The 26458-nt window shown below is 38.6% G+C and overlaps 1 protein-coding gene across 5 annotated transcripts in view; it reads right to left on the bottom strand.

Moving 5' to 3' along the window:
- Positions 1-26458, bottom strand: part of FAM135B (family with sequence similarity 135 member B) — a 261734-nt gene that overhangs the window by 63807 nt on the left and 171469 nt on the right. For all 5 annotated transcript variants that reach the window (XM_072034282.1, XM_072034281.1, XM_072034285.1 and 2 more), the window contains 3 exons: positions 10494-10633; positions 5004-5074; positions 3060-3233 (listed from right to left, as the gene is read on the bottom strand). In XM_072034282.1, the coding sequence (XP_071890383.1) occupies positions 3060-3233; positions 5004-5074; positions 10494-10633 (385 nt within the window). The remainder of the gene's footprint in view (positions 1-3059; positions 3234-5003; positions 5075-10493; positions 10634-26458) is intronic.

The following is a 26458-nucleotide window of genomic DNA, read 5'->3' as shown; positions in this document are numbered from 1 at the left end:
CCTTGAACACCTGTAGGGATGGGGCATCCACAGATTCTCTGGGAAACCTGTGCCAGTGCCTCACCACACAGTGAAGAATTTTCTTCTAAAGTCTAATCTAAATCTTCTCTCTTTTAGTTTAAAACCATTCCTCCTTGTCCTATCATCTATCTGAGTAAGCAGTCCTTCTCCATCTTTTTTATAAGTCCCTTTTACTGAAAAGTTGAAATGAGGTCTACCCAGAGCCTTCTCTTCTCCAGGCTGAACAGCCCCAGCTCTCTCAGCCTTTCTTCAGAGGAGAGGTGCTCCAGCCCTCTGAGCATCTTTGTAGCCCTCCTCTGGACCCACTCTAACTGATCAACATTTATTGAGCCAATTCCTTATCCACCAGATGGTCCACCCTTCAAATCCATATCTTTTCAATTTAGAGACAAGGATGCTGTGTGGGACTGTGTCAAAGGCCTTACAGAAGTCCAAGTAGATGACATTGGTTGGTCTTCTCTTGTTGACTGAAGGCCATCAGATTGGTCAGGCATGATTTGCCCTTGCTGAAGCCATGCTGGTTGCCTCAAATCACCTCCTTGTCCTGCCAGTGCCTTGATACTGCTTCCAAGAGGATCCATTCCATGATAATACCAGGCACAGAGGAGACATTTATTGGTCTGTAGTTCCCCAGGTCTTCCTCTCTTCCATTTTTAAAAATAGGAGTGATGTTTCCCTTTTTCCAGTCACTGGGGACTTCACCTGACTGTTACACTTTTTCAGTTATGATGAAATTCATTTATGTAGGAGCTTGGCTACTACATCAGCCAATTCCCTCAGGACCCTGGGATGCATGTCATAAAAGCCTATAGACTTGTAGAAATTAAGTTGTGTCAGGACATCTTGAACTTGCTCTTCACTTACAGTGGGAGGGACTCTGCACACCCATCTAGAGGTTTGGAGACTCAAGAGATGTGGGAAGCCTGATCACCAGTGAAGACCAAAGCAAAGAAGTTGTTAAGTACTTCTTAATTTTCCTCGCCTGTTATTACCAGTTTTCTTCATTTTTCAGAGGCAATACGCTCACCTTAGTCTTTTTTTTTTTTTTTTGTGGCCAATGTACCCGTAGAACCCCTTCTTGTTATTCTTTGTATCCCTCACCAAGTTTAGTTCTGTCAGTGCCCTGGCTTTCCTGATCCCATCCCTGCACATCCAGACAGTGTTTCTGTACTCTTCCAGGGCACATGGCCCTTGAATGTACATATATATATAAAATACATAGACAACAGGATGGTTTAAGTTGGCAACGTAAAACATAGTATATATGTATATATTTCCCACCTAATGTAACACTCATGCATTTATTTTATTTATTTATTTATTTTTACAATGTGTCAGAAAGGCTTTCTGATCATTTGGGCTCTGTTGTGCTACAAAATAAAGATGTGCTTTTACATTTTTTTCATGTTCCCAGTAAATCCCATTGACCAGTGCTAAACAAGTGATCTCTGAGATGAGAGAAAAGCAAGTAGGTTTTTGTGGGTTGGTTTTGTTTCAGGATGTTTGGCACTGACATTTCTTTTATACTGTTCACCTTGGTTTATATTTAGAGAACACATGATACTCTTCGGGTTTTGAAAATTTAACAAGACACTTCAAAATGATTTTACTGGCTTAAGAAAATGAAACTCTGCATTGTGTTGTCAAAAATCTTCATTTTGTTACACTAAGTAAAAATATTGTATATTTCATAAATGTCCACAAAATCATATTTTGAAAGCTATAATAATCTGGAACAGTTGCTCATTATGCAATTTATGTGTAATAGCAGTAACAACTCTCTGAAACCCCATTCATTAGAGGATAACAAAGCACTGAAAACAGTCATTAAGCCTGATAACTATTGCTCTTCCACCCTTTTGTATAGTAGAACAATGGATAAATTATCTGAGCAGAAAGATCTGGTTAGGAGTAGTCTGCTACAATTTAATTCACTATTTTAAAAATCTACATAGCAGGAAAGTCACAACAGCAGTTACCTGCATCTCAGTGGAGGAAGGAAAGACAGATTTTGCAGTCTGAGGTACTAATAAACTCACATCTCTGTCACTACTCAAACTCTAACAGTCTTAATTCATTGAATGGCACCATACATTTATACAAATGAAGAACTGAAGAAAAGATATATTAAGTCAAAATAGGAAATCTAAGAAAAGAAGAGAGTCTAGAGAATTGTCTTTTCTTTCTCACACAGTGGTTGTCACTCAGTATTTGTCAAACTCAATGTAGGCTTGGTAAACAGCAAGGCCTTGCCAGAGTAAAAGGATCTGAACAACACTGAACACTGCATTTTGTTCCAGGACCCAAGGAGTTCCCTCCCTTTCAGCACTCTTTATCTCATGTGATGACAAGATTGGACAGAAAGTAAATTACCAGAAAGACCTTTGCTTCCCCTTGCCTGTTCTAAATATTAGAGGATATTGACCTCCAGTCCTGTTTTATTTGAAGGAGTTCTGAATTATTTTCATGTCCTTACGAATCAGATAACATAAATCACACCTAGGCCCCATGGCAGTTAGTATTACACTGCTCCATGGTTAAATCAGATGATGCTACAAGGGAAAAAATCAACAGAGGCTTATCCAGTATTGACTCATGCATGCTTCCTTCCAGCCATGTTATGAATTATGCTAATACCCAGAGGTCAGAAATGAGATTAGAGACCTACTGTCTAAAATGCTTTACAAAACAACAGAAAAAAATATATATTAATGTTCTTATGTGCTTTTGGACTAAAGATGAAAGACAGACAAGGAGGAGGCAAGAAATTTCACCATTCTCTTGTTACAGATGGGGACTAGAGAGATCAAGTCTCCCTGAAATTCTGCAGACTGCTGTTTTTTGGTCAGGCCCTTAGTGTCTTATCAAAGAAAGGAACCTGTGTCAGAGGCTGGATCCAGTCTCCAGAATCCTAGCCCATAACAAAAAAAAAAACAACTGAAATTAAATTATGATCTCTGCTTCTCTTATACAATAAGGAAATGTATTCAGAAGAGGGATCTCCTCTGCCTTTCATGAGACATTTCTGTGTCCTTTACCTGATCAGAGGCTGGTGTAATGCTACCAGTGACGCATGCACAGTGACGGATATCACTGACAGGTGAAAATAGTCAAACATGACAGGAACATGGTGGTGCAGACCTCTCCGGGGGTGGAAGTGAAGACACAGTGTACGGCTGCTGATCATGGGAATGGCTGGAACATCTCTCAGCCTGGAAGAGAAAGAGGTTTACAAGGATTAGTGAAAGCTTGAGTTGTCACAGCCTATAACGTGATACAAGCAGCAGTCTGGGAGGTGGCTTGAGCTGAATTTTTATCACTGCCTGGTAACATTCATAGCTTCAAGAGAGCTTACATAACTGATGAGTATCTTGAATTGTACTTATGTCTAGTGTAAATACAAATATAATAAATATAAATAATAAGTAAAAATATAATGAACAAAAGAGATATATACTGCAGATCCAATTTCCCTTTGTGATCACCCTTGTTGTCCACCTATATACTAGTTCTGGAATCAACAAGAACTAATAAATAACCAAGTGATATGCAGTTAGCAAAGTGCTCAGCTTGCTTGAATGTTCATAGCTAGAAAAGATCACTAATTGTGATTTTTAGTGTACAACCAATCTATTTTTCCTCAGGCAATCTGTGAGAGGTAAAAGCAGTCCTGTGTCAGAGCACTGAACATATTCAGAGTACCTTTCTAGATAGCTGATCTTCTGAAAAACTTTTTGCAAGAGGTCAGGCAAAGGAGTAGGTTAAGTAACTGCAGAGAAATTATACAATTAGCACTAGCTTCTTCTATTTTCAGTAAATAAAACCCAATGCTTTGGGTTTTATCGTTGATTATAACTATCCTAGAACAGCTTTCTTAGTGTGCAGTCAGCCATATGACATCCAAGACATCTGTAAAGCATAAGAATGAGATGTAGATCTGAGACCAGGCCTAACTACATCCTCCCAAAGTGCAAGTCATTCCTAAAAAAAAAAAAAAGAATTATTTTACAGCATTAAAGACACTTCTGATGTAAGTCAATTGCTTTCCAGAGCTAAGAAAAGCTATAATGTCTTGGTTGAGTATGGTGTCGTCCCAAGCAATGTTTCAGTGAGGTTTGCAGAATACTTTTCTATAAATACCACTGCTTTTGTTTAAAGTAAACCAGATTAATCATTCAAATGATAACAGAAATAAAATGTATGCTTTATGCCACAATTTCACAATAATGTGAAAGTTGCATTTCTTTTTTATTTTTGGCTTTCATTTATGTTTCTTCTCTCAGCTGGTGACTGATGGTCCAGTCCCACCTGCTTTTGTGAACAAGGTTTCACTTGTTGTGTCTTGAAGATAAAGGAAACATATGCCTTGAAATTTGTTAAGATGCTTCTGGATATGAATAAAAACACATGAAACACAGCTGCTGAAGTCATCAGAAGCCTTTTCTGTGATTCAGCAAGGTTGAATAAGGTCTAGGATTATGCTTACTGCTATGTCTCAGGAACAGATGCTATTTCCATTTCACCAAGATTTTGGAATCAAATGCAGTGGGAAGAGATCAAAGTCAATGGGAAGACTTTTTCCTCCTTAAATATCAAGACCGCTTTGGTTTTCTCTCACAAGAAAAGCACTCAACATGCTCATACACATATCTTCAGCCTTTAGTTGTCTCCTGAGATAAATGCTTTCCTGAACAGCAGCCCCTTTCACATGGAAGTCAGTGATGATATTTCCTTTGACTTCAATAACAGTAGAGATAGAGCAACACTTAAAACTCACACTTAAAAGAGAAAAAATGTTGTTCATTAATAGAGGAGTGTGAGACACACTTTTCAAATAGAGATGAGAAACAGAAGGACTTCAACACTAAGGAAAAGGAAAGACATATCAAAGACATCCTTTTTCAAAAGGACTCACTTCATCAAAGTCATTTCCCAATTGAATAAACCCTGCATTACCAACTGAGCTTTAAAACAGCACTTACTGTTGTTCACTATCAGTAAAGTGCAGGTCCAACTTGAGCTGAAAGTCTGCCTCACTCAATGCATCTTCCACCTACAAAAGAGAAAGGCAAAGTTATCTTTATAAATTGGCACCTACAATAGTGAAGACAAAGGAGGATGATTTTCCTAATAAATTGACTCACTGGTACCTTCATCCAACAGATCCCACCAACAAGATTATCCTTCTCTTAGGGTCAGTGAAATATTGGATTGGATTTTGTGAGACAGCACATGAGGACAGCTGTCAGTTCATTACACTAACCTGGAGAAGTCAACATTGGAAAACACTACCAGCTTGGCACAGCTGAAGTAACTATAACCTAAGGAAATAACTAAATTAGAGTGGAAGAGTGATTAAGCTGCCCAAAACTGTGTTTTATTCTTTTGGGATGTCTTTTCTTCCACAGCAATGTATGTTTAGTAGAATAAAAATAAAATAAAAAATTGTTACTATCAACATAAATGGAAATGTGAACAGAAAATCACTCAGTTATCAAAATACTCCTTTTCTGTGAGTATAAGTATCCTTTGCTGTGCACCATAGTACACTGGAAAAATATGGGAACGTAGGTGGAAAAGCAGAATTGCACACTGGGGATCAAGTAGTACAGAGACATATTTTTACCCTAATTTAGGCACAAAAAAAGTAAGGTGAGACATCTAGATTCGGTCTTTTGTCAGGGGAAAGCAACAAGTACACACATGCAGTGAGATGACCCATTTTGAAGCTCACATCTACAAAGGATAATTGATTTGTTTGTGCCTGTCTCTTTCCATTGACAACAGATGGAGCATGGACAAATACCTTGCTCTTGATATATTCAAATTTTAAATGGCTTAAATTAGGAAAAATTGACTACTTTCTCCAGCACATTAGCACCTTCTTAATATAATATACGAAAAATATACTGAAGACAATGTCAGAGGCATCTAACCCACTCTAACAGGTAGGATCCACAAAATACATAGCTTAGAACATATTTAGCTACATTTCCCAAAGCTGAAACTCCATCTGCAGTGTGCCTTTTTCTGTGGAAGCAAGAAAAATTAGAGCCAAGGACTGGCTGTACTTTGTTGAAAAAATCAATGTAAAATGTAGACCCTTCCAAAGTAATATGGTGTTTCTTCTAGCATGATCACAGGCACTGAGATGTGAGAAGAAAATTCCAGCCTCTGTTTACTGAAAATGTGCCTTCTCTTTTGTGTTTGTCTCAAAACATCTGGAAGTATGTCTTTCAGCAAAAAAAGACTTTTTCCTTTTTAATGAGCTGTTGTCACTAAAAATCACAGTTGCTGGCAGTTGCAAAAGAAATAATCATTATTGAAGCTACAGACTGAATTTAAACTAGGAATTAATCTCAAGTATAGAGCATCAGACAAAGCAAACCTCATCTGCCAACAGAGGGTTGAAATTTTGGGTCTGTGCCTAAGTACTGCTGAGCACCTGCAACTGTCACTGAAATTAGCTTGAGTTTAAACAAGTTCAATAGCTTCAGAGACAGAAGGCTAGTGACACTAGCCCAAAACAGGCTGAGGCAATGAACAGGTATCTGAGAGGTATTCACAGCTGCACAGGATCAAGCATTACTGTGCAACTGTACAATAGGGTATATTTAGTCCCACAAGTGGATTGAAATTAGATTTCACAGCACAGTGTAAGAACCCATATAAAATCATGTCACAGTGGTCACTAGAGAGATTGCATGTTTTTCTTTATATATTGGAGGTGTTTATAATAAAGCAAGTGAAAACTGGACTGTGGTTCTATACTGGAATCTTCATGAGAAAATAGCATTTAAAGGTTTATGCATGAGTTGAGTATCTAAAGCTCTCCACAAACACAGCCTATCTAGAAGTTAATCCAACCCTCAGACATAACAGCTACATACAAAAATTACATGACACAAGTTAATATACAGCTTTGATTCTTGCTAGACTTCACTGTGTTTTACTTTTCTTCACATATTAGAACCAAAGCATATAAGATCCTTTACAGGAGAGAAAATGAAATGGCCTTTCCATAACTCATACTGAAGAGACATTGAGATTTCTATCATTTATTTGTCAGTCTTCTGTATGCAATAATATTGTCCTTAAATGAAATATCGGTTGCTCCTTTAAGCACTACTGGGACTATTATGGTGTTTTTCACAGTTATTTACAAATGGTAATTGCCCAACAGTGTGATAGACAAACAGATATTTTTTTTCCCTGAAGAAAAGATGTAAAGTTTTAAATGAACCTACTCAAGAAATCAGCTTGAAAACAAATCTCTGAAATATAATTCATGTTTGACTGTCTAAGCCAGGAAGTGGTCCTTCCAGAGAAGCTATGAAGGGTCTTCTGATGTTTTTTAAAAAGTTCTTCAACTTCTCAGCAATAGTAATGATTGAAATCACAACTCATGAAAGAGGAGATAAAGATCTTTATTTGTAGAAATACATTCGTATGAAAGAAGGAATATTATTATTTTCCCTAATATTCCATATAACTAAATAAAAGTAAGGGAAATTCAGAACATCTGACCTCTGTGAAATGTTTCACATGCTGATCTTGTGTCCAGTCAAAAATGAAATAAGACAGTTCTGAAGAGAGATTTTGAAAGCTTTCTTTGAAATAACTACATGCATTTCCCCAGCCTCCCCTGCCCCCCCCCCACTAAATCAAGTAAGGCTGAAATAAATTAATTTTGTTCTTTCAGATTTGATTAATTCTTCCTTGTTTGCATAAGTTTTATATTACTCTGTACTTTCTTGTAACACCATCTTGTGTCTTGTTGGAAGTTCCTCATCGTTGGGATGGGCCTATATTTCCCCCAGTGTTCCTACCTTGGCCCTTAGCTTGTGCCAAAAACACCATATTTGGCTGTGAGCACACAAAATTCTCCAGAAAGCACTGTCCAGAAATCAGGCTGCTTTCTACCCTCTGCCTCTCTCACCAACGGAAAGAACTGATAGGGAGATGCATTTTATTAAACACTGTTTGGAATCTGTTCAATAAAAAGTATTTGCATATAAAACTGCTGAACCAGTCTGGAATCAAAGGCATCATTTCAGTTTTTATTTCTAAGTTTTCGGGTTTACGTTTACTTTTTTTTTGGTTTAGTTTCTAAGAGCTGCAATAAAAGTTGTAACTGAAGTTTCCAGCATCCTTGTGATGTACTACCATAATATTTAACAGTTTAGCCAGGATGTCAGACTGAATCATCTGGCTGTCCCATCTCACTTAAATTTCTCTGGAAAGTACAAAATCTAATATACCATTATATCCCAGCATGCCTCACCCTGTCCTCTCCCAGCTGCTAAATTGTCCCCAAATGGAGCCAGCAAGCAAGGAGACAAGTTACCTGTTTTACTGCTTGATGAAAAAGGCAGTGCTCCTTCTTTAATAGGGATGAAAGCAAAAGCTTATGAAAATAAATTAGACTTTGTAACACTAAAGGCTGCCTCAGCCCTGCAATATTGTTTCCTATGAATTCAAGGAATGCTGCATTCTGGGATAATACAGAAAAAGGCATCTAATAAAAGTCAGAGTTTTAAAGAACCATTTATATGGTGAAAGGTATGCTCAGTGTGACTTCTAGATGGATAATTGAGGCTTCTTCCATATAACACCAAAAAAAAAAAAAAAAAAAAAAAAAAAGACATTTCCATATTTAAGCTTATCAAGGGTTATACAGAAAAAAAAAAAAAATCTAATCTGAACATGCACACTGCAATTCTTTTTTTTTTTTCTTTTTTTCGTACTGAGCCTATCTCATCTACAGAACTATCCTAGCACCATGAGGATAAAGTATACTGCTCCCTTGATGTAATATTTGAATATGCCAGCTCTGGCAGCAGAAACTACAAGGAGCGTATAAACCCAACACTCCCATTACCCAACCTAACAGCCTTGCCCATTTACAGAGAAAGCAGCAAACATACTCATGCCTCTCAACCAAAAACGCCACCACAGAACACAACAGGCACACATAGGACTGGCATACTCTGTGTGTTAAATAAGTTAAGAAGTGATGAACAGAGACAATATTCAAAAGGCTTTGCTGAACTCAAGGTATTTCTCCAAAGCCCAGTTGCAGGAATTGCATCCGACATTATGTGATAGACATGCGATACCAGCTCTGAACAGTAGCTGAAAATATAATAGCTTTTATTCTGAGCAGGGTGCCCTGTTAAGTGACACAATTTGCTTTTCCCCATATTTATGATGATTTTTTACAGTCACAGAGGACAAGATATAACAGCAGAAAACAGAGAACTGGGAGCATTAATCATAAGTGAATTGTGCGAACCTGCTAAATGCAAGAAGTTTATAAACCTTTACTTTTTGCATTTGACTCTTTTTAATACCTTCAGAAATGCATTTTGGGTGAACAAACCAGTTTATCCTCTTGTTCTACACCCTTGAAAAGCCAAAGCAACTTCATCACACAGAGATAATGGAGCTTTCTCTTTGTAAAACCGCTCTGTAAGTACAGAATTGGGCAGGTGTTCTTTTCCCAAGGAACCTCCTATATAAAGGTGTGATGGGCACAGTGCACAAGTCAGGACAAGTTTTAGCTGCAAGGAATATCATGGGATTATTTCTTTCATTTTGTGAGGTGCATAGCTTTCTGAATATTAATGCAAAAATCATCAGAAATCATCCCTGCTCAACACAGCGGAAACCGCTGTAATTTGAGGGGAGGGATATTTAATCAGAGATGTTCCACTGTGGAAGGATAAAATTAATATTCAATTAAGCATGTTGGAACATTTTTCTAACGAATATTAATAACCTTGCACTTAGTATTTTTTTGCTATAAGCACAAAACAACAGTTCAAGGGAGGAATAAATTGATCAAACTGCATGTAAAAAAAAAAAAAAAAGTGGGAGGGGAAGGGAAGCATGTGAAATGAACTTAAATTAGGTTCTCCAGCTGTTTCAATTTAGATCTATATATAACCCAGGTATGTTTGGGTTGAAATCAGTCAAAACATAAATTTCAGATCTCTTCATGCTCAAATATGAAGTTACAAAGTGAAGGACAGCCAAGTATCTCTGGCCCCAAATCCAAGTTCAACGTATAGCATTTGATTCACACTGGCTGCACTAGTACTGATGTACTGGAGTATGTCAACAAGTTACTCCACTGGGAAGCCAGGGTGTGGACTACTCGTCATGATAGGTGCAGTGCATAGGGTCTGACCTAACGCAGATGTTTTCAGTGTTGGTCACATCTGAACAAATGACCCCATGCACCCTCATCAACAGAGATAATGATAAATACAGGATCTCCTTCTAAGGCAGATACTGATGAGAGGTCAGATAAGCCTTGCCATTACCTCCCTCAGTTATATTGACCTGTGACAACACAGGAACCCCATGGTTACATCTCATATGGAAGTATGTGTGTGATGGACACCTAAAAGTTAGGTAAGAGCAATCCCAACCCTCCTGTTTTTTATGGGTATCCCAAGACAACTCACCCTCTCGCCATCCAGAAGCAGGTGTACTCTGAAGTTCATTGTTTCATTAAGAATGATCTCTTCGTTCCTGTACAAAATCTGAAATATTCTGCTGTAAACGTTGTTTTCATGCACGCAGGCCGAGCAAAGGCTGGAATCACCTGCACAAAACACAGACAGACTACCAGTGTGATTTCTGCAGGGAGACTATTTTCTCTCCTACACTTTATGATTATCTAGGCCAGTTGTATTAGCACTTCTAATTAAACACTTGCATTATCAATAATTAATGTTAATGAAGCAGGTTGTTGTTGTGGATTGCAGGTTCCCAAGCATGGCACTTAAAGAAAACAGATGTTCATCCAACAGAAAAAGGTGCATGCTTTAGAATGAAACAGATTTTCACCTGAAGCCCACTGCTTATTAAATCTTCTGTCACTGACAGGAACAGAGCTTGGCTTGCCTAGCTGTACAAAACTACATTGTAGGCAACACTTACTACAATGAATTCCTTCCAGAGGAGTCTGCAATACCTGTGTGACCATTTAATGAGCAATTGGGCACCCGAGTGAGGTACTTTCAAATGGAGTCTTGGCTTTTAATCTGAATCACTTGCTAATTCTACTTCCATTGCCCCTGAGCAAAAACAACTTCCAAAATGTATTCAGAGCCAGCTTTACCTTTTTTTTTTTTTTTTTTTTCCAGCATTCAGCTCTGTAGTGACCTAAGCTTTTGAAATGTAATCCTTTAGCAAATGGCATTTTGGAACTCTCCTGATGAGGTGTGCTTAAAAAAGGTGTACTGGTATCAGTCCTTCAAAGAGAGACAGATCTGTGATCTTCATCAGGAAGCCAGCAAGTACATGATTTTTAAAAAGAATAACAGTTTTACAGGAGGTACTTCCGGGAATTTGGGTCTTTGCAGAATTGTTTTGAGCTCATGAGCTGGGGTAGGATAAAAGACCAGGTCAAGAAGTCTTGGGGACTGCTGGTTTGTCAAGAGCTTCAAATCAGGACAGGTCTGTTCTGCTGTGCTAAAGCTACTGCTGCATAACTTGTAGAGCTGCTGAATACATAACTTGCAATCAGAAGTTGGTGAGTTGATACTGACAAAGGACTAAAGATTTCCAGAGGGAACATTTATTTAGGATGGAAAAAAAAAGGGAGAGGATTTAAAAAAAATAATAATAAAGTACTAAAGGTCCTGGGACAACAATTGTCATAATAATGAATTATAATGATTAGTTTTTGTGGCACCTGTCTGTTGGAACTGGAATAGTTCCAGACAAAGAAGCACCTTCTTGAAAAAAAAAAAAAAAAAAAAAAGAGGGGGAAGGAGGAGAACAAATGAGTTGATTAGAAAATGATAGTACTTGTGCTAATTAATTAGCAGGACCAGGACCATAGGTCTATCGATATAAACTACATTCAAATCATTTTCCTGTTACTGACTTTTACCAAGCACACCCAGGATCAGCCTGTGTTTCACTCTGCTGTTGTCTTCCCAGCTCATATCCTTCACAATAGCTCTGCATAAGTCCAGACAGCCTAGATAAATGCACATTTATTTCCTTGTGCTACACCCGTTAGGCTAGAACGTTTCAGCCTGATTAGCTCTTCAAAGCATGCAGTCATATTTATTTTAATTTAAATCTCATCATATTAGAGACACTGCAAAAATCATATTAGGGGTATAATGCATTCTTATTCCTATCTGGCAGACAAAGGGAGCTTTATGTTATTTGATTTGGATATTGATATACTGGTACTCTTCTAAGATGGAAAGTTTAATGTCATTTACTTTTCAAATGCACTCCTGCACAGACCACTGCTAGTGTGTAATTGCTTTAGGAGCTGGAGTTGCAAGGTGGCACAAAGAGTCATTTCTCTTGTTGGGAAGGTCGAAATCAAAGACAAGCTACTACGCTTAGGGATGTCTCAAATCCGTGCGTGTGGGTATACTACAGGGCCAAAAATTGCTTAGTTTTAAGAACACAGATATAGCTTTGCAGAGATCTGGCAGAGAACTGCAGCAGATGAGTGCCTGATCATCCCCTAAGCAAAACCCATCCCTGCCTGCTTCAACGGCCGCCGCCTGCTTCTCCACCTCCTGAAGGATGACATAAGGCTGTGGCAGGAGATCCCTCAGAGGAGTGCTCAGCAGCACGAAGACATCTCAGCAATGCTGACGGCAATGCAGGCGTCCTGCCCCTCAGAGCAGAGGGGATGACAACATCCCCGCAGACGCCGCTTGTCAGGCAGCAGGACTCACTCACGCACCCTGTGCTTTGTTGTGCAGGCAGCAAGCAGGCTGTGCCGCTCTGCTTCAGCTTCTTCCACTCACAAAGTGGTACCCATGCCAGACAGGCGCTTCTTTAGCCTGCTCCACAAAAACCTTGTCATCATCCTGGGAACTTTTACAGATTTCTCCTTTTTCCTGGGATGCCTTCTGACAGCCCTGTCTTTTGAAACCCACAAACTTGTCTGCTAGCAGACACCGTGGCAGGAAGGTTGGCGTTTGCATGGCTGACGTTCTTTAGAGCTGGTTGCTGGCAGAAGAAGTAGCAGATGTACACCTGTGCACACACACTCCTCTGGCACAAAGCATAGGGTGGCAGGAGAGCAAAGCTTCAAAGACTCCCCCTTTCTAGCAAAACCTCAGTTACCCCAACAGCTCTAGGATGTGCCTGCACTGCTCACCACTCATGTGCAGTCCAAGGAAGATGGATGTAGTGTGTGGAAACTGCCAGAGGTAAGACTGTATTGACCTGTGCTTTTGCTAAATTTCCTCATTAGGAGATGTATTTGTGACACTTCCAGCGTTCCTTAAGCTAGACATAAGCCTATTTCATTTAATGGTTATCTTCTTTGGGTCAAAAAAGCCTTCAAAATACCTGGAAAGAGCTCTCAGGGCTGTAGGAACCATCTTAAGCATGAAGAGGACAGCTGTCCTGCACTGCTGTTCATTTAAGGGAATGAGAAAAGTCTGTTGATGCATCTTCTTCTCTTTCTACTCCTTCCACAGGAAATATATTGCCATTCTAATACCACCCCTAGCAATCCCTTTGCAGACTTCTAAGTAATGGCATTTTAAAAAAGAAAGGAACTTAAAGTAAGGGCTATCTATGGTAGGCATGAAAAAGCCTGTATAAAACAAATTAGTTTTTCATAACATCTCAGAGTGTGTAAATATGGATGTTATAGGAAAGCAGAAGCAATGGATAGAAAAATCTGTTTTAACATCTTCCACAAAGAGCGCCAGGACATGAAGAACACAATCAGGAACCATAGTTCCCTACAGCGATATGTGAGATCAGATCAAATCTCACTTAACTATGTCTTTGCCTCCTAAGAGTAGGTACAATTTGATGTACTCTGTGGTTGTTGATAATGAAATCAACTTTTGTGCCTAACAAGCCCTTCTATTTGTGCCTCACAAGGGCAGAGCAAAGGGGGACAATCACCCTTCTCCCCTTCTGCCCACTCTTCTGTTGATGCAGCCCAGGATGCAGTTGGCCTTCTGGGTTTCAAGTGCACAGTGCTGGCTCATGTCAAATTTTTCATCTACCAGAACCCCCAAGTCCTTCTCCACAGGGCTGCTCTCAATGAGGTCTTCTCCCAGTGACATCAGCTGGTCTTCCCTTGACAACTGATGCAGTCGCCCCATCACAGAAAGCCACCAGATTGGTCAAGCACAACTTACCTTTGCTGAAACCATGCAGGCTGTCTCAGATCACCTCCTTGTCTGCAAGTGCCTTAACATTGCTTACAGGATGATCTATTCCATGATATTGCCAGGCCATAGGTGAGGCTCACTGGTCTGTAGTTCCCTGGGTCCTCCTTTCCCTCCTTTCCACCTTTTTTTAATGATGGGAGTGATGCTTCCCTTTTCACTGGGGACTTCACCTGACTGTCATAAATTTTCAAATATGCTAGGGAGTGGCTTGCAACAATATCAGCCAGTTTTCTCAGGACCCTGAAATGCATGGTTTGTTGCATCCCTTGCCAAGTTCAGTTCCGTCTGTGCCTTGGCTTCCCTGATCTTATCCCTACACCTTCGGATAGCAGATGTTCATATGGGGAAAAGAAAATGTTACTGGGGAAAAATAGTTAAAGATCATGACAGTATTCTGCAAGTCAGAGCTGCTCTTTCAACCTTTCCAAGATCCTAGTGCATATACCAGATAGACTAACTCCAAAAACTTCACTGGCCAGTTATCCCAGCTGTCATCTCCAGCTATACCAACTCAGCCTTTCTAACCTCCTTCCTCTACTCCCATCATTTCTCTGTTATCTCCCTTCATTTAAATCTCCCTTATTCTAACCATCATGTACTCACTTTTTTTATTATTATTATTATTTTTACCTCTCTAAAAATGGTTTGAGAGGCTTCAGAGCTGTTCTACAGCAACATTTCCTCGAGCGAACAAACATAAAACTCACCTTGGCAAAATCAACAATGGCAATGACACGTGCATATATCAACCTCTGATTTCTGTCAAGGACAGACTTTTAACTGGCAAGATCTTGGTGCAGCAGAGACTTGATGATGAATGATTCCCCCAGAGCCACTTAAGTCATGTGGATCTTTGCTACTTGCTAGCAATATGGTTGACCAGTTTTTAACTCCTCTACATTCTGTTTGGCATGTAAGTGATTAGCATGCTCCAATCTCAACAGCTAAATTATTTCCATAATTATATTTTCAATTGTTCTTCCTCCTGATGTCTATAACTGCCAAAGAATAAATAAATATTAAGCTACAAACCTTTTCATGGTAGTAGGCATCCCTGCCTGTGACCCAGATTTGTTTAGGAACTTAAGTATAATATGATCTTTAAGAAATGATAGAATCATAGCATGGTTTGGGCTGGAAGGGACTTTAAAGATCATTAAACTCTAACTCCAAACCCCGTGCCATAGGCAGGGATGCCAAAATATTGGAGTTCCGTTTGTATTTAGTACATCAAGGCTTAAAAACAAATAAATGCCTAACCACACAGCTCCTAACTCAAATTCTTGCACTAAGTGATGATATAAGGGTACCTTCAAAGCCGTGGGAGCTGAGGCTAAAAGACAGTATATTTTAGACAGTTTTTGAATAAAAACCAACTATTAGAAAGGAAACAGTTCTTACTCATAATGCTACAGAGACCATACACAGCTCAGATGATCATCACTAAATCACTTTGCATTATTTTAAACTCTGCTTCCATTGGATACCAGAAGCACAGAGAAAGCCTTGAAATTAGATCCTTGGCTTTTTTTTTTTTATCCCCTTTTTATTTTTTGAATACTTTGCTAAGAATAACCTTAAATAATGTCAGATTACCCTACATAACAAGGACCATGAGACATAAATGAAATGTGAAAAAGCTGTGTTCTCCAGGCAAAATACATTAAAACCTCCTTCAAAGCACATTTTCTCCCATACAACTTTTCTATTAATCTTGTAGGACTTGACTGCTACAGCTTTGCTGAGAATTACAAGGGGAAATCGCCATACTCATAATCCTCCATTACCTCTGCTTCTGGTACACTTCACCTTCAGGGCTTGACAAAGATCAGAGATAGGATTCACCCTGACTTTGTCCTCTGTTCTTCAACCCAGAGAAGTAAGATAAATGATTACTTTTTCAAAGTAAGGAAGCAGGAAGCATGGCGACTCAGTCTTGGCACTCTGCTGCTGGAGATGTTACATCACTTCCTATCCCCTACACAGGGAAGAGAATAAAATCATATTTCTTTTCTAAACATAAAATTACTACTCCAGGGAGCATCAGCGCGGATGGCCTTTTTGAAAGATGACTTCAGGTTTACATCCTGCCTTCTCCAGAATTCTCTCTGCTGTTTACTGAGCTTTAAGCGAGAGGTCTAAAATGAACAGAAAGTTATTATACAGTCAGGGAAAAAAAAGTCCTTATGGAAAACAAATCTAACTTCAAAACTATCCTCTTTACAGCTATAGCACTGGAAACAAGATAATCATTCAGTAGCTGGAAACTTCTTGAATCTCTCTTTCTATCGGAGGAATGAAGCATTATTACATTGCTGCTCAAATAAATGGAAATTCAGGGTTCTGCTAAGCTTTGATTTAATGAGATACTCTTCAATAACATGGGCAAACCAAGCTGTTGTAGTTGTAAACAGGGCTTTACTGTAAGTACTTCATTATGAATAATAGTGCACGCCAAAGCATTTGTATTTCAGATTAATTCAGAGCTACAAGACACATACCATAGCCTCTATATTTGGTTTCCCACACAAGTAAATCTCATATACCTTCAGAAGTAGATAGATTCATTCTCCCAGGTCACTCGTGCACAGACAGATGAAAGGCATTCTCACTCGAGAAAGAGCTGTGAGCATCAACACCTTCCTACCCACAAACCTTATGTTACTACCCACACAGCTAAGCTGTGTCACTGGTTCATGTGATCTTTCCTAATCTTCTCGAGTGGAAAGTCATCTCCTGGTACATCGCAGTAGAAGGCAATTTAAGCTGAGCTCATTGCCCTTGCCCTGAAGCGGATTAGCAGCAGTCACACAGTCTTCTCACGCAGCTGAATGGGGATGGGTGTACGTAGTAAAGTCTTTAAGATCTCAGTTTGGACTAGCTGTAGCCCACCTCCCTGCAATCTGAGAGATTTTTATTGCAAATATCTTCCTGGTTAGTACTGTCAGAAACATAACCAAAAACTACCTAGTTGCTGATTACCCTCTCCTGTCCAGACACACACTTTCTCTTGTTCTTATTCATTTCATATGAAATTCCCAGTAACATTAGATGAGATATAATGCCTGTTTAGAGTCCCCACCAAATATGTGTTCAGATACTAACTTCTAAGTTTCTGTGTCATCTGATTTCTTCTACTGTTGCCAAACTTCTTAAATGCTTGTAGGCCATGCTAGTTTTGCTATTTTTAGTGAACATTAAGGCATGTGGACATTCCTCGAATGAACAGTATGCTGTCTTGCTAGAACCTAAGAACTGTACTGCAAAATATAACCAAAGGAGACCACAAAATCTTGTGCAAATAGCCATGTTTATCTAACTTGCTTTTTTCCCTTTACCATCTGTTGGAGCCATATGCCTTCTTAAATAAGAGCTAATTATAGGTCTCCACTGCAACTAATCAAATAGTGGCAACTGTGGCAAACTTCAGCTGGAAATTTCATTTCTTCTTTATGAAAATTCCTTCCCAAACAGACAGAGAGATAGTGGCCTTTCTCTGTTTTTCTGGACTTGGGTACACAGTAGTTGCAGTTGATACACACATCTGTGTTAACATACGGGATAAATTCATAACAAGCTGCAGAACAATAAGTGCCAAAGTACAGTTCTCACCAAATACATTAGGAAGAGTGACCTTGGGACAGAAAGTGACTGCCCGATGAATATATTCACTGATATGTACTGTTGCAGAGCTCTTAATGTTCTGAGTTCTCCTTCACTGTCCCTGTGTTGTTCTACATAGGGAAAGAGAGACAAGAAATACACCTGTCATAAACTTATCTAGCTTTTAGCAGTGAATACCCAGGCAAAGAACGATCCAAGACTAAAACTAACTTTTGGAATAGAGACTGCAGACTTTTTAGAGAAAATTATATCTCATAATTTATCTCCTTGTCTTAAAAAAGACAAGACTTCATTTTGATGTCCAATAGGCATTTGCATAAATGTCTCTTTGTATAAATGTCCATTAACACCATTCAGGCAAATGTTTTATAATTGCCTTCAGTGTCAGTATCACTTTTCATTGGTGTGTAATGTGAAAGGACTGAAGGATAAAAATGAATTCAGTCCTAAATATGGTAAATGAATAGTTGAGGTGCCTTTAAAAAACTCCAAACACTAGGTATGTCTTTCAGCATCACAGGACAGCAGTAATTTCAGAATGTCACGCTGACCTTCCAGGCAGTTTAGAACCATTCTGGCAGAAATTAGGGTTTTCAGAAAAAAAATGGGAAATTGAAGTAGTAAGTTTTAAGCTAATTTGTTCCAACCATCAGTCAGGTAGCTGTTTCCCATTATAACTGCCACAAATTCTTTGTGTGAATGAGTGGTGTGCAAAGAAGAAAGTCCCAGCAAGGAGGTTTAAGGGAGTGAGGTGTGTGTATGGGGGGGAGGGGAGCATTTGCAGCATCTCATTTCAGCTAGTCTTTTCCTCTGGCTACCAATAGGAAAATTCCTTTGCACTTTTCTCACCACTGCTCACATGTTGTTTTGAAAGGTGGAACACCACAAGTGTTTACAGATCCAGATATATCAGAGCTGAAAAACATTAAAAAAAAAAAACAAACAACTCTGAACATGGGTTACAGACACCTCAAGGTGTAACACTAGGACCCACCCATTATTCCCCTACTGCTAGGGGAGCATAGCTGTCATCATCTAATCAACACAGCAGCAACAGAATCAAAGAAGTCCTGAACTAAAATCACAGACTTTAAGTCAAACTGGAGACTAAAGAGTTCCCTGCTGGGGATGTACCAGTTTCAGATCCCCTGATCAATGGTATGGACTGGGAACAAAATACTCTCCTGATGTACTATTGCAATGGTACCATTTTATGCACACTGTGTTCAAGGTGATGGACGGAAGCCATATATTGACCAAACTTTTATCTTCAATGCTACAGCTGGTTGCACTGGACTTAGAGGGCAAATTACTCTGAATAAAATATGCAAAACATTTTCTGACAGTCTAATAAAAATATGCCAGTAAAACTAATTTATAATATGTAAAAGGTAGTCCCTAAGATACCACTGTAAAACAAAAAAGGCTGAGGATCCACCATGAAGGATCTCAGACTCTCATTGGCAGGAGCAACCACAGGCAGTTAGTGTTTCTGAAAAGCCAGGCAAGTTATCCAGGTATTTAAATACAGGTTTCCAAGCCCCACCTTGTATCACAAAACAAAGCACAGAAAAAGGCTTCAAGGTCTTACATTTTTTTTCCTCATTGTGTGTAATACAAAGATGTCTTCCATGTACCTTCCATGACAGTTCTTCAGAGTTAAGGTAGATACAAGAGACCTGATTTTTTAGCTGCAGCTGCAGCAGCTGAGGTTCTTTTGTTCTACAGGCTATGTTCTAGTTCTAGTGTGACGTTCAAGGTGGGTTTTTCATATTCCCATTCACAAAGTGTTCATGATCCTTGATGAACAGTGATAAACATGATTTTCTTCCTCCACATTGAAGTAGACCTGATCCCTTGTTCACTCAGTAGAAAGAGACCTGATCCCAGTGCCTGGTGATCTGTGATTCTGAGCACTAGATTTGGTATTTGTTGGGAGAAAGGGTAGAAACGTATACCTCCTTACCTGCCCATAGAAAGGATGGAAGAATGCACTGAGCTCCGAGGGTAAGATAATAACAATAAATCAACCCCTATAGTTTCCATGAATTGCCATATGATCTTTGCTCTGAAGACATTTCACATACATTGCATGGGTTCCTCGAGGCAGCACAATACAAATCAGCCTCCAGAAAGACAGTCAGTGTGATGGAGATTGGCAGAATCAGACACAGGTAAGTCATGTCAAGGCTTCATGTTTTCACCTCAAATATCATCAGAACCTTAGAAGCAGACAGGTAGTTCTGAGATATTCAAGCAAAATTGTACAAAAAATTGTACAAAAAAGACAATTCTGTCTGCTTATTAAAAAGGCTACAAGAATAAAAAGAAAAAAAAAAAAGCACATAATTACTAACACACACACAAAAGTGCAATTCCATTTGCTGAAAAATAGCTTCTGTTCAAAATAAAAACAGCATCATTATAAAGTAGCTTTCCAAGAAGTCAACTAGATCACTTATCTGTAAGAGGGACCATTTCAATATAAACAATACACCTAACAGAAACCCAAAATATTCTTCTGTATGTTTTATATCTTTTAACATTGATTTGACCAGATATTTTAAATCTTCCTATCCAGCTGAGGAATGAGATTACTTCTCTCCGAGGTCAGCCAGTTCTTGTCTGATTAGTGATTTAATTGCAGAGCTGTCTATACAGCTTAGCACAAAAATGCAATAAAATTATTTTTTCTTATTCATTTGCTTCTCCAATTAGATTCCATCAACCTTTGCCACTGCATCAGTAAATTTTTTGCTTTTTAATTATGCACATTATCTCGATTGAAATCCTGCAGCCTCATCTGGATCACACATGCACATAAATCAGAAAGAGACCGATGATACTTTCTCAATCCATGTCAGGCACAAGCCATTTGGCTTTCTGTCTGTGATTTCATTAAACCGTTCTCTCTCTCTCTCTGATGTGCCAAGAGTATCATTAGCTGTTCTTCTTTGGATTGGTGTCTGGTCAGGCTATTCATCGCCTTCAGTCTGAATTAAGGGTCATTCAGGAAAGGGATCCCTTATCACTTTCTGAACAGTCTGTCTTTTTGTTTGGCTTAAACTTTGCGTATGCATCGTGGTTCTGCAGTAAGCTCTTAAATCAACTAAGCACTGTAAGACTAGAAGGTTGCGAGTCTAATTCTATCTGCCTTCCTCAACAAAACCCATTTAAGACGTTGCAACTGAAATGGGCCACATCCTGTCTGTCCAAATAGTCTCACTTAAACTCCTTGGGACAAAAAGTTATAAACGCAATTTGCCACTCCAAGACCAATAAATGTTACAAAAGTGTTATTACCACCATCTTATAGACAGTGAACTTATAAAAAAGTATGGTAAATCATTCAAGATGATCCTGAAAATCATTGTCAGAGCTGGGAATTAACTCTAATCTAGTGTAAAGAAAAACTTCTATTTACTGCCAAACAGAGGCAGGCACTGCTACTGTATCAGACACTGCAGTGTAGAGGCATGTGGCCACACTAACACTTTAGCACTTTAGAGATCTGAATGCCCAGTGCTATCATTGCCTTCTGGGGAGACATTAGGCAAAAAATGAAGCTTCATCGTGTCTCAGTTTCCCACATATTAACTTCTCCCTCACTTTTTATCTCATTTAACCAGTCTGCAGCTGCTATTTTGAGCCCTAAGTTTTATTACAATGCTTATCTCAGTGCTACCGGCTGTTATATATAACTTGGCTAAGAAATGCATGCTGAACCTTGGGATGCAAGCCTTCAATTGCCTTCACAATAAATAAATAAATTGTGAAGATGTTTCCTTGGATATAATTTGTATAGTGACATATTCACAAGTTTTCCTAATGACTTCATAAAATCTTGAATCTTTTCCTTCATCCTGTAAACTTATTCATCAACTATCCTAATGATTTTGGAATCAACAAGTGTGTAGTCTATGGAGATAACTGTGCATCCCTGACATAAGCTGACAATATTCAGTATACGTAATTTGCAATAGTTGAATTTTAGGCTCTTGGACTTTCCAGCATATGGTGTCTTCTTCTGGAGAAATTATCACTTTGTACAAAGTTCACAGAAGACGACAAATCAGAACCATGTTGCAGCTGCCTACAGTTCCCTTCCTAGCTTTTAAATGCTTTCCCAAAGGATAAGACAGTGAGTATTCAAATGACATAACTTTGGAGACAGCCCATAATTTTTGCTGCTACATTTGCATGAAGAGCATGAACACATAAGTACATTCTTCCTCTGGATTTCAGTGGCAGGAAAGACTGAGAGAAAAACAAATATTGGAGATCCCAACTAACAAATATTACACTAGCGTAATCAAAGAAGTACTCCAACCTATAAAGTAGCAAAAGAAGAAACAAAATTCATAGACATAAATTCCTTTATCTTTTCAGTATTTTTATAAACGCTGGAAACCAACAGGATGCTAATTTCCATTACCCCCAAAACAATGATTTAGGTTAAGATTGTTCTACTAAGAAGGAGAAAAAAAAAATCTGTTCATTTTTCATAAGGCTTTTCCACACGTCCACATCCTTGTAAGGATGGCTGTCCTTGAAAATGAGCGCTATGGGAAATCATGTAGAGCTTATAGCTTATGGATATGAATCACGATGGGAAAAAAAAAAAAAAAAAAACACACAAAAAAACTAAGAGTTAGCTTGTTCTTATTTATAATTAATAGAGGGATTTAAAAGACTTGATAGGAACTTTTCACACAGGCAAAAAGAATCAAAAAATGAGGGTAAACTGGAAAGCATCCAAAATAGGCTTGGCAAGAACCTTTGGCAGAAATGGTAGAAAGCTTTTATATTAAAAAAAAAAAAAAAAAGAGAGAGAGAGAAGAAGAAGATAAAAAGAGGAAAGGAAGGAAGGAACACTACAGGCTTCACTACTATACAACAAAACCATCTTTATTGTATAAACCTTACTGCATAAGTTGTATAAGCTGTTCAAACTTTCCTGTTTTCCTGGAAAATGTGGAGAATACTGTACTGGATGTCTATTTGCTTCCTTACTATTTCACAAGCACCTGAACTTCTTAAGGCATTCATACACACCAGTTCAGCTATCTGGATATTCTTATCCACCTTTGTCCACTCTTACTGAATTCAATGCTATTTGTGTTAGAGAATTTCAGAGGCTCAGAGGCTTATTGTCTTGAAAAAAAAAAAAAAAAAAAAAGTCTTTGATGTTGCTTAAGTTTGTGGTATTTCAGCATTCCTATATACTTATTATTTTCTTTCTATCTGAAATTCAGAAGTCAGGCTTAGAATTTGTTTATGTGATTTATAAGAGAGATGCCAGTAAGGAGCTAGAAGAGCTCAGAACTGTGAAGTTTATCCATACCGCATGACAACCATTTCCATGCATCAATTAATATTTAGCTGTTACAGACTGTCTTGCCAATCCTTTCTAGAACTGCAACTGATATTCAGTGGTTTCCTATCATACTGCTCTTCCTGTGATGCTTCTCTTATATTCTTCTGTGCACTGGAGCCACATTCTTTCCTTTCATATTGCCTACCATGTCTACTTTATATTTCAAATCACACATCTATCTGGACAGCTAGCCTTGAGTAAGGGAACAACAGCAAAGAGGTTTAAAATGTCAGTCAAAAAACATGGATGCAGCTTTTTGCAGATAAATCTTCAAAGATTTCCATCCCATTACAAATCTATCAATTTGTGACACAATCTTCATACAATGGTCAAGGCCAGAATAATCTTTGGAAGGCTATGGTGGGAGGTATTATGAAAACTCTTAATAAAGCAAGCTTGAAGTAAAAGATATACACAGTCAATATCTATTTAATCAGTGTTATGTGGAGAGGTTGTGCTCCTCCCTTATTTATTACAAAAAATACAGAGGTGAGAAGGAAAAAATAAAACCATAGCACAAATGTTAATTCAGTTCAAGTGACCTCAGCATTGAACTTGAAACCAGAAACTCCTGTTCCAGCTTAATCAGAGACTTTATCTGTAATACTGAGTAAATTACATGTGACTGGATTAAAATCCTGTCTCCATATACCAAAAGCTGCATCATTAATACAGACCCTGCCATCGCAAGCTCTTCTATATCCAACAGTGGGAAAATTTAAAGGAGCCTGTTTCTCTGAAGCACTGTGCAGCCAGCAGACCTTTCTGAAGACAGATGTTTGTTGGAAATTCAGGATTTTGAAAAAGTGGTCCATTATCACCAAAATAAAATTATTAGAATTTTTTTTTTCTAGAATCAGGAAGAAAAAAAATCACATTTTGTCTCTGTTTTTTCTTAGTTTTAACTGAAGTTCTGCAAAGGCAAGAAGATGCTCTGCAGGAATGACTCCTGCAGAAACTGTCTGTATCATCTAGAATTAGGGCTGAGCAGCTGACTGAACCTTAATTTCTATAACCATATGAATAATTTAAAGGATATTAATATCAACACCTGGCAAATGGTTCTTTAGCATCTTGTTGCCATTTTCTTAATTTCTACATTTTCCTTGCTGAAATTACTTAAACTCAAGCAGCTCAAGTACGATATTGGATGTTTTTTCAGTGTACCAGTTTCAAGAAAAATCTCCTCTAAAGCTGGATCAGCACCTCTGAAGAGAACTCATGTTGGAACAGTGTCTTTCTTCAGTGCAACTGTGCTATTCCTGCTTCAAGAACATTGTCGTATCATTTACTATTGGGTCATTTCTGGGAACTGTCAAAATACATGAAAAAGAGATCACTTTCAACTTGAGCCTGCAGGCTTTAAAGAGTAATCACTGCTGGAGTGTATTTCTTCTCTGCTACTACTGAGATGTTTCATATGACTCCCTGTACTACTGAGCTCTCCCAAGCTTTTCCCTTCATGCATTTCCTTTCAGCAATGGCTGAATATACACTGCCTTGTGTTCAGACTGTCACAAAACTTGTAGCAACAAGGAGACCCTTGTAATATGGGGAAAAAGAGAAGTTGCTTTGCTTAACTCATCCAGTCACATCTGATGCCCACCCTTTAACTTTTCCATTCTTTATCTCCACCTTATCATCTTTTAAATTAAGGATATTGCTGTGGTCCCCTTGGCCTATATTTTGAGAGATGGGAATAATATCAATAACAGATGCCGTCAGTATAAGTTTTGGGGCAGAGGAAAATAAGGATGTCAGAGGACTTATATATTTAAGTCCTATGACTGATCCTCATGGAGGCATTATTCCTACTTGAATTATTTTAGAGATGTGAGATTTGATAGTTTCTTGTTTGTACAAAGTCAGCAGTAAAACACTGTTAACCCTTCCCTTTGTAATGGGCAAGTCACTTTAATCAAACAAGTGTTGTAATGGGCTTACATGGCAAGATTTTGGTAGCAGGGGTGCTACAGAAGTGAGCAGAGCCCAGCAGCCGCCCCATGTCAAATCAGAGTCAGCTCCAGACAGCTCCAAAGGGCTTGCTACAGGCCAGTGATGAGCCATGAGCCATGCTGGTTGGGCCTCAGTAAGAGAGGAGTGATTGTTGTTGTTGTTTCCCTTAAGAAAGTGGAAAACAAACAAACAAACAAACAAACAACAACAACAAACTGCTGCTGCACAACAGCAGCTGAGAGAGCTGACAGGACAGAGCCGTGTGGGAGCAGTTCTTGAAGAGATCTCAACCCTTCAACCCTTTTTCATCATGTTTTTTCCCCCAGTTCCCTTGAGAAGTGGGAGTGAGGGAGCAGAGTGGTGGAGCTTAGCTAGCCATCAGTGTAAAACCACCACAAGTGTAAGTGAATGCAATAAAATTTTGTGCAGGAAACAGGCTGGCTACCTCAGTATTTGCATTTAGACCTAAAGGCTTAAAGAACAGGGAGAGATTTTTATCCTATTTATAGACGATTATATTCTGCACCACAAATCAGCACTATTCAGCCTATAATGAGCACACTATCAAACAGCAGTACCTCTTCCCATGGTTACCTGAGTTTGTATTCACCATCTTACTTTGTTTTATGAATATAGTCATTAGGCTTTTGTAGGCAATCACCAAACAAGCAACCTCACAGACACATGCAAGCACTAAATTCAATTCGATTCACCTGTGTTTTTTGTTAATCAACTGGCTAACACAAAATGTATCCCCTAAGACCAGTCACCTCCTGCAACTGAACACCATGTCAGGGAGTACTCTCTCTTCTGAAGATGCTCATCAGTAATAAGCCCCAGATTTCTTCCTTGCATAAGCCAATTTCCCATTCCACATTGCAATTATGTAAATGAAGGTGAAGTTCCCAATCACTCCCATTGGCTCCTCTCAGCTCATAGTTAAAAAGATGAACAACATTAAATAACTTTCATTTCAGGCTAAGTAAAGATTTTTTTTCTTTTTTTTTTTTAAAGACTTTTTAAAGGATTTTTGTCTTTATCCCCCAAGGGGAAAAAGGGATTAAAACCCACTTCCAGATTTTATTATTCAAAGAGTTTACTTCATTGTCCTCAGTCACTGAATTTCTCTTCACAGCTAACTGCTAACAAAACCAGGCACAGTGTAATGTAAAAGTGAGCAACATTCTGAATTAAATCTATCTGATGTGACATGAAAGCTTCCAACATTGTTGGAATTGCTTGGAGGCAATCTATCACATGAACATTTTTATGCCTGTCACCACATCTTCACAGT

Source organism: Anas platyrhynchos, chromosome 2 (genome assembly GCF_047663525.1).
Source record: "Anas platyrhynchos isolate ZD024472 breed Pekin duck chromosome 2, IASCAAS_PekinDuck_T2T, whole genome shotgun sequence".
NCBI lineage: Eukaryota > Metazoa > Chordata > Aves > Anseriformes > Anatidae > Anas > Anas platyrhynchos.
The sequence above is the reverse complement of the archived record's forward strand: the minus strand, read 5'-3'. Positions and strand labels throughout refer to the sequence as shown.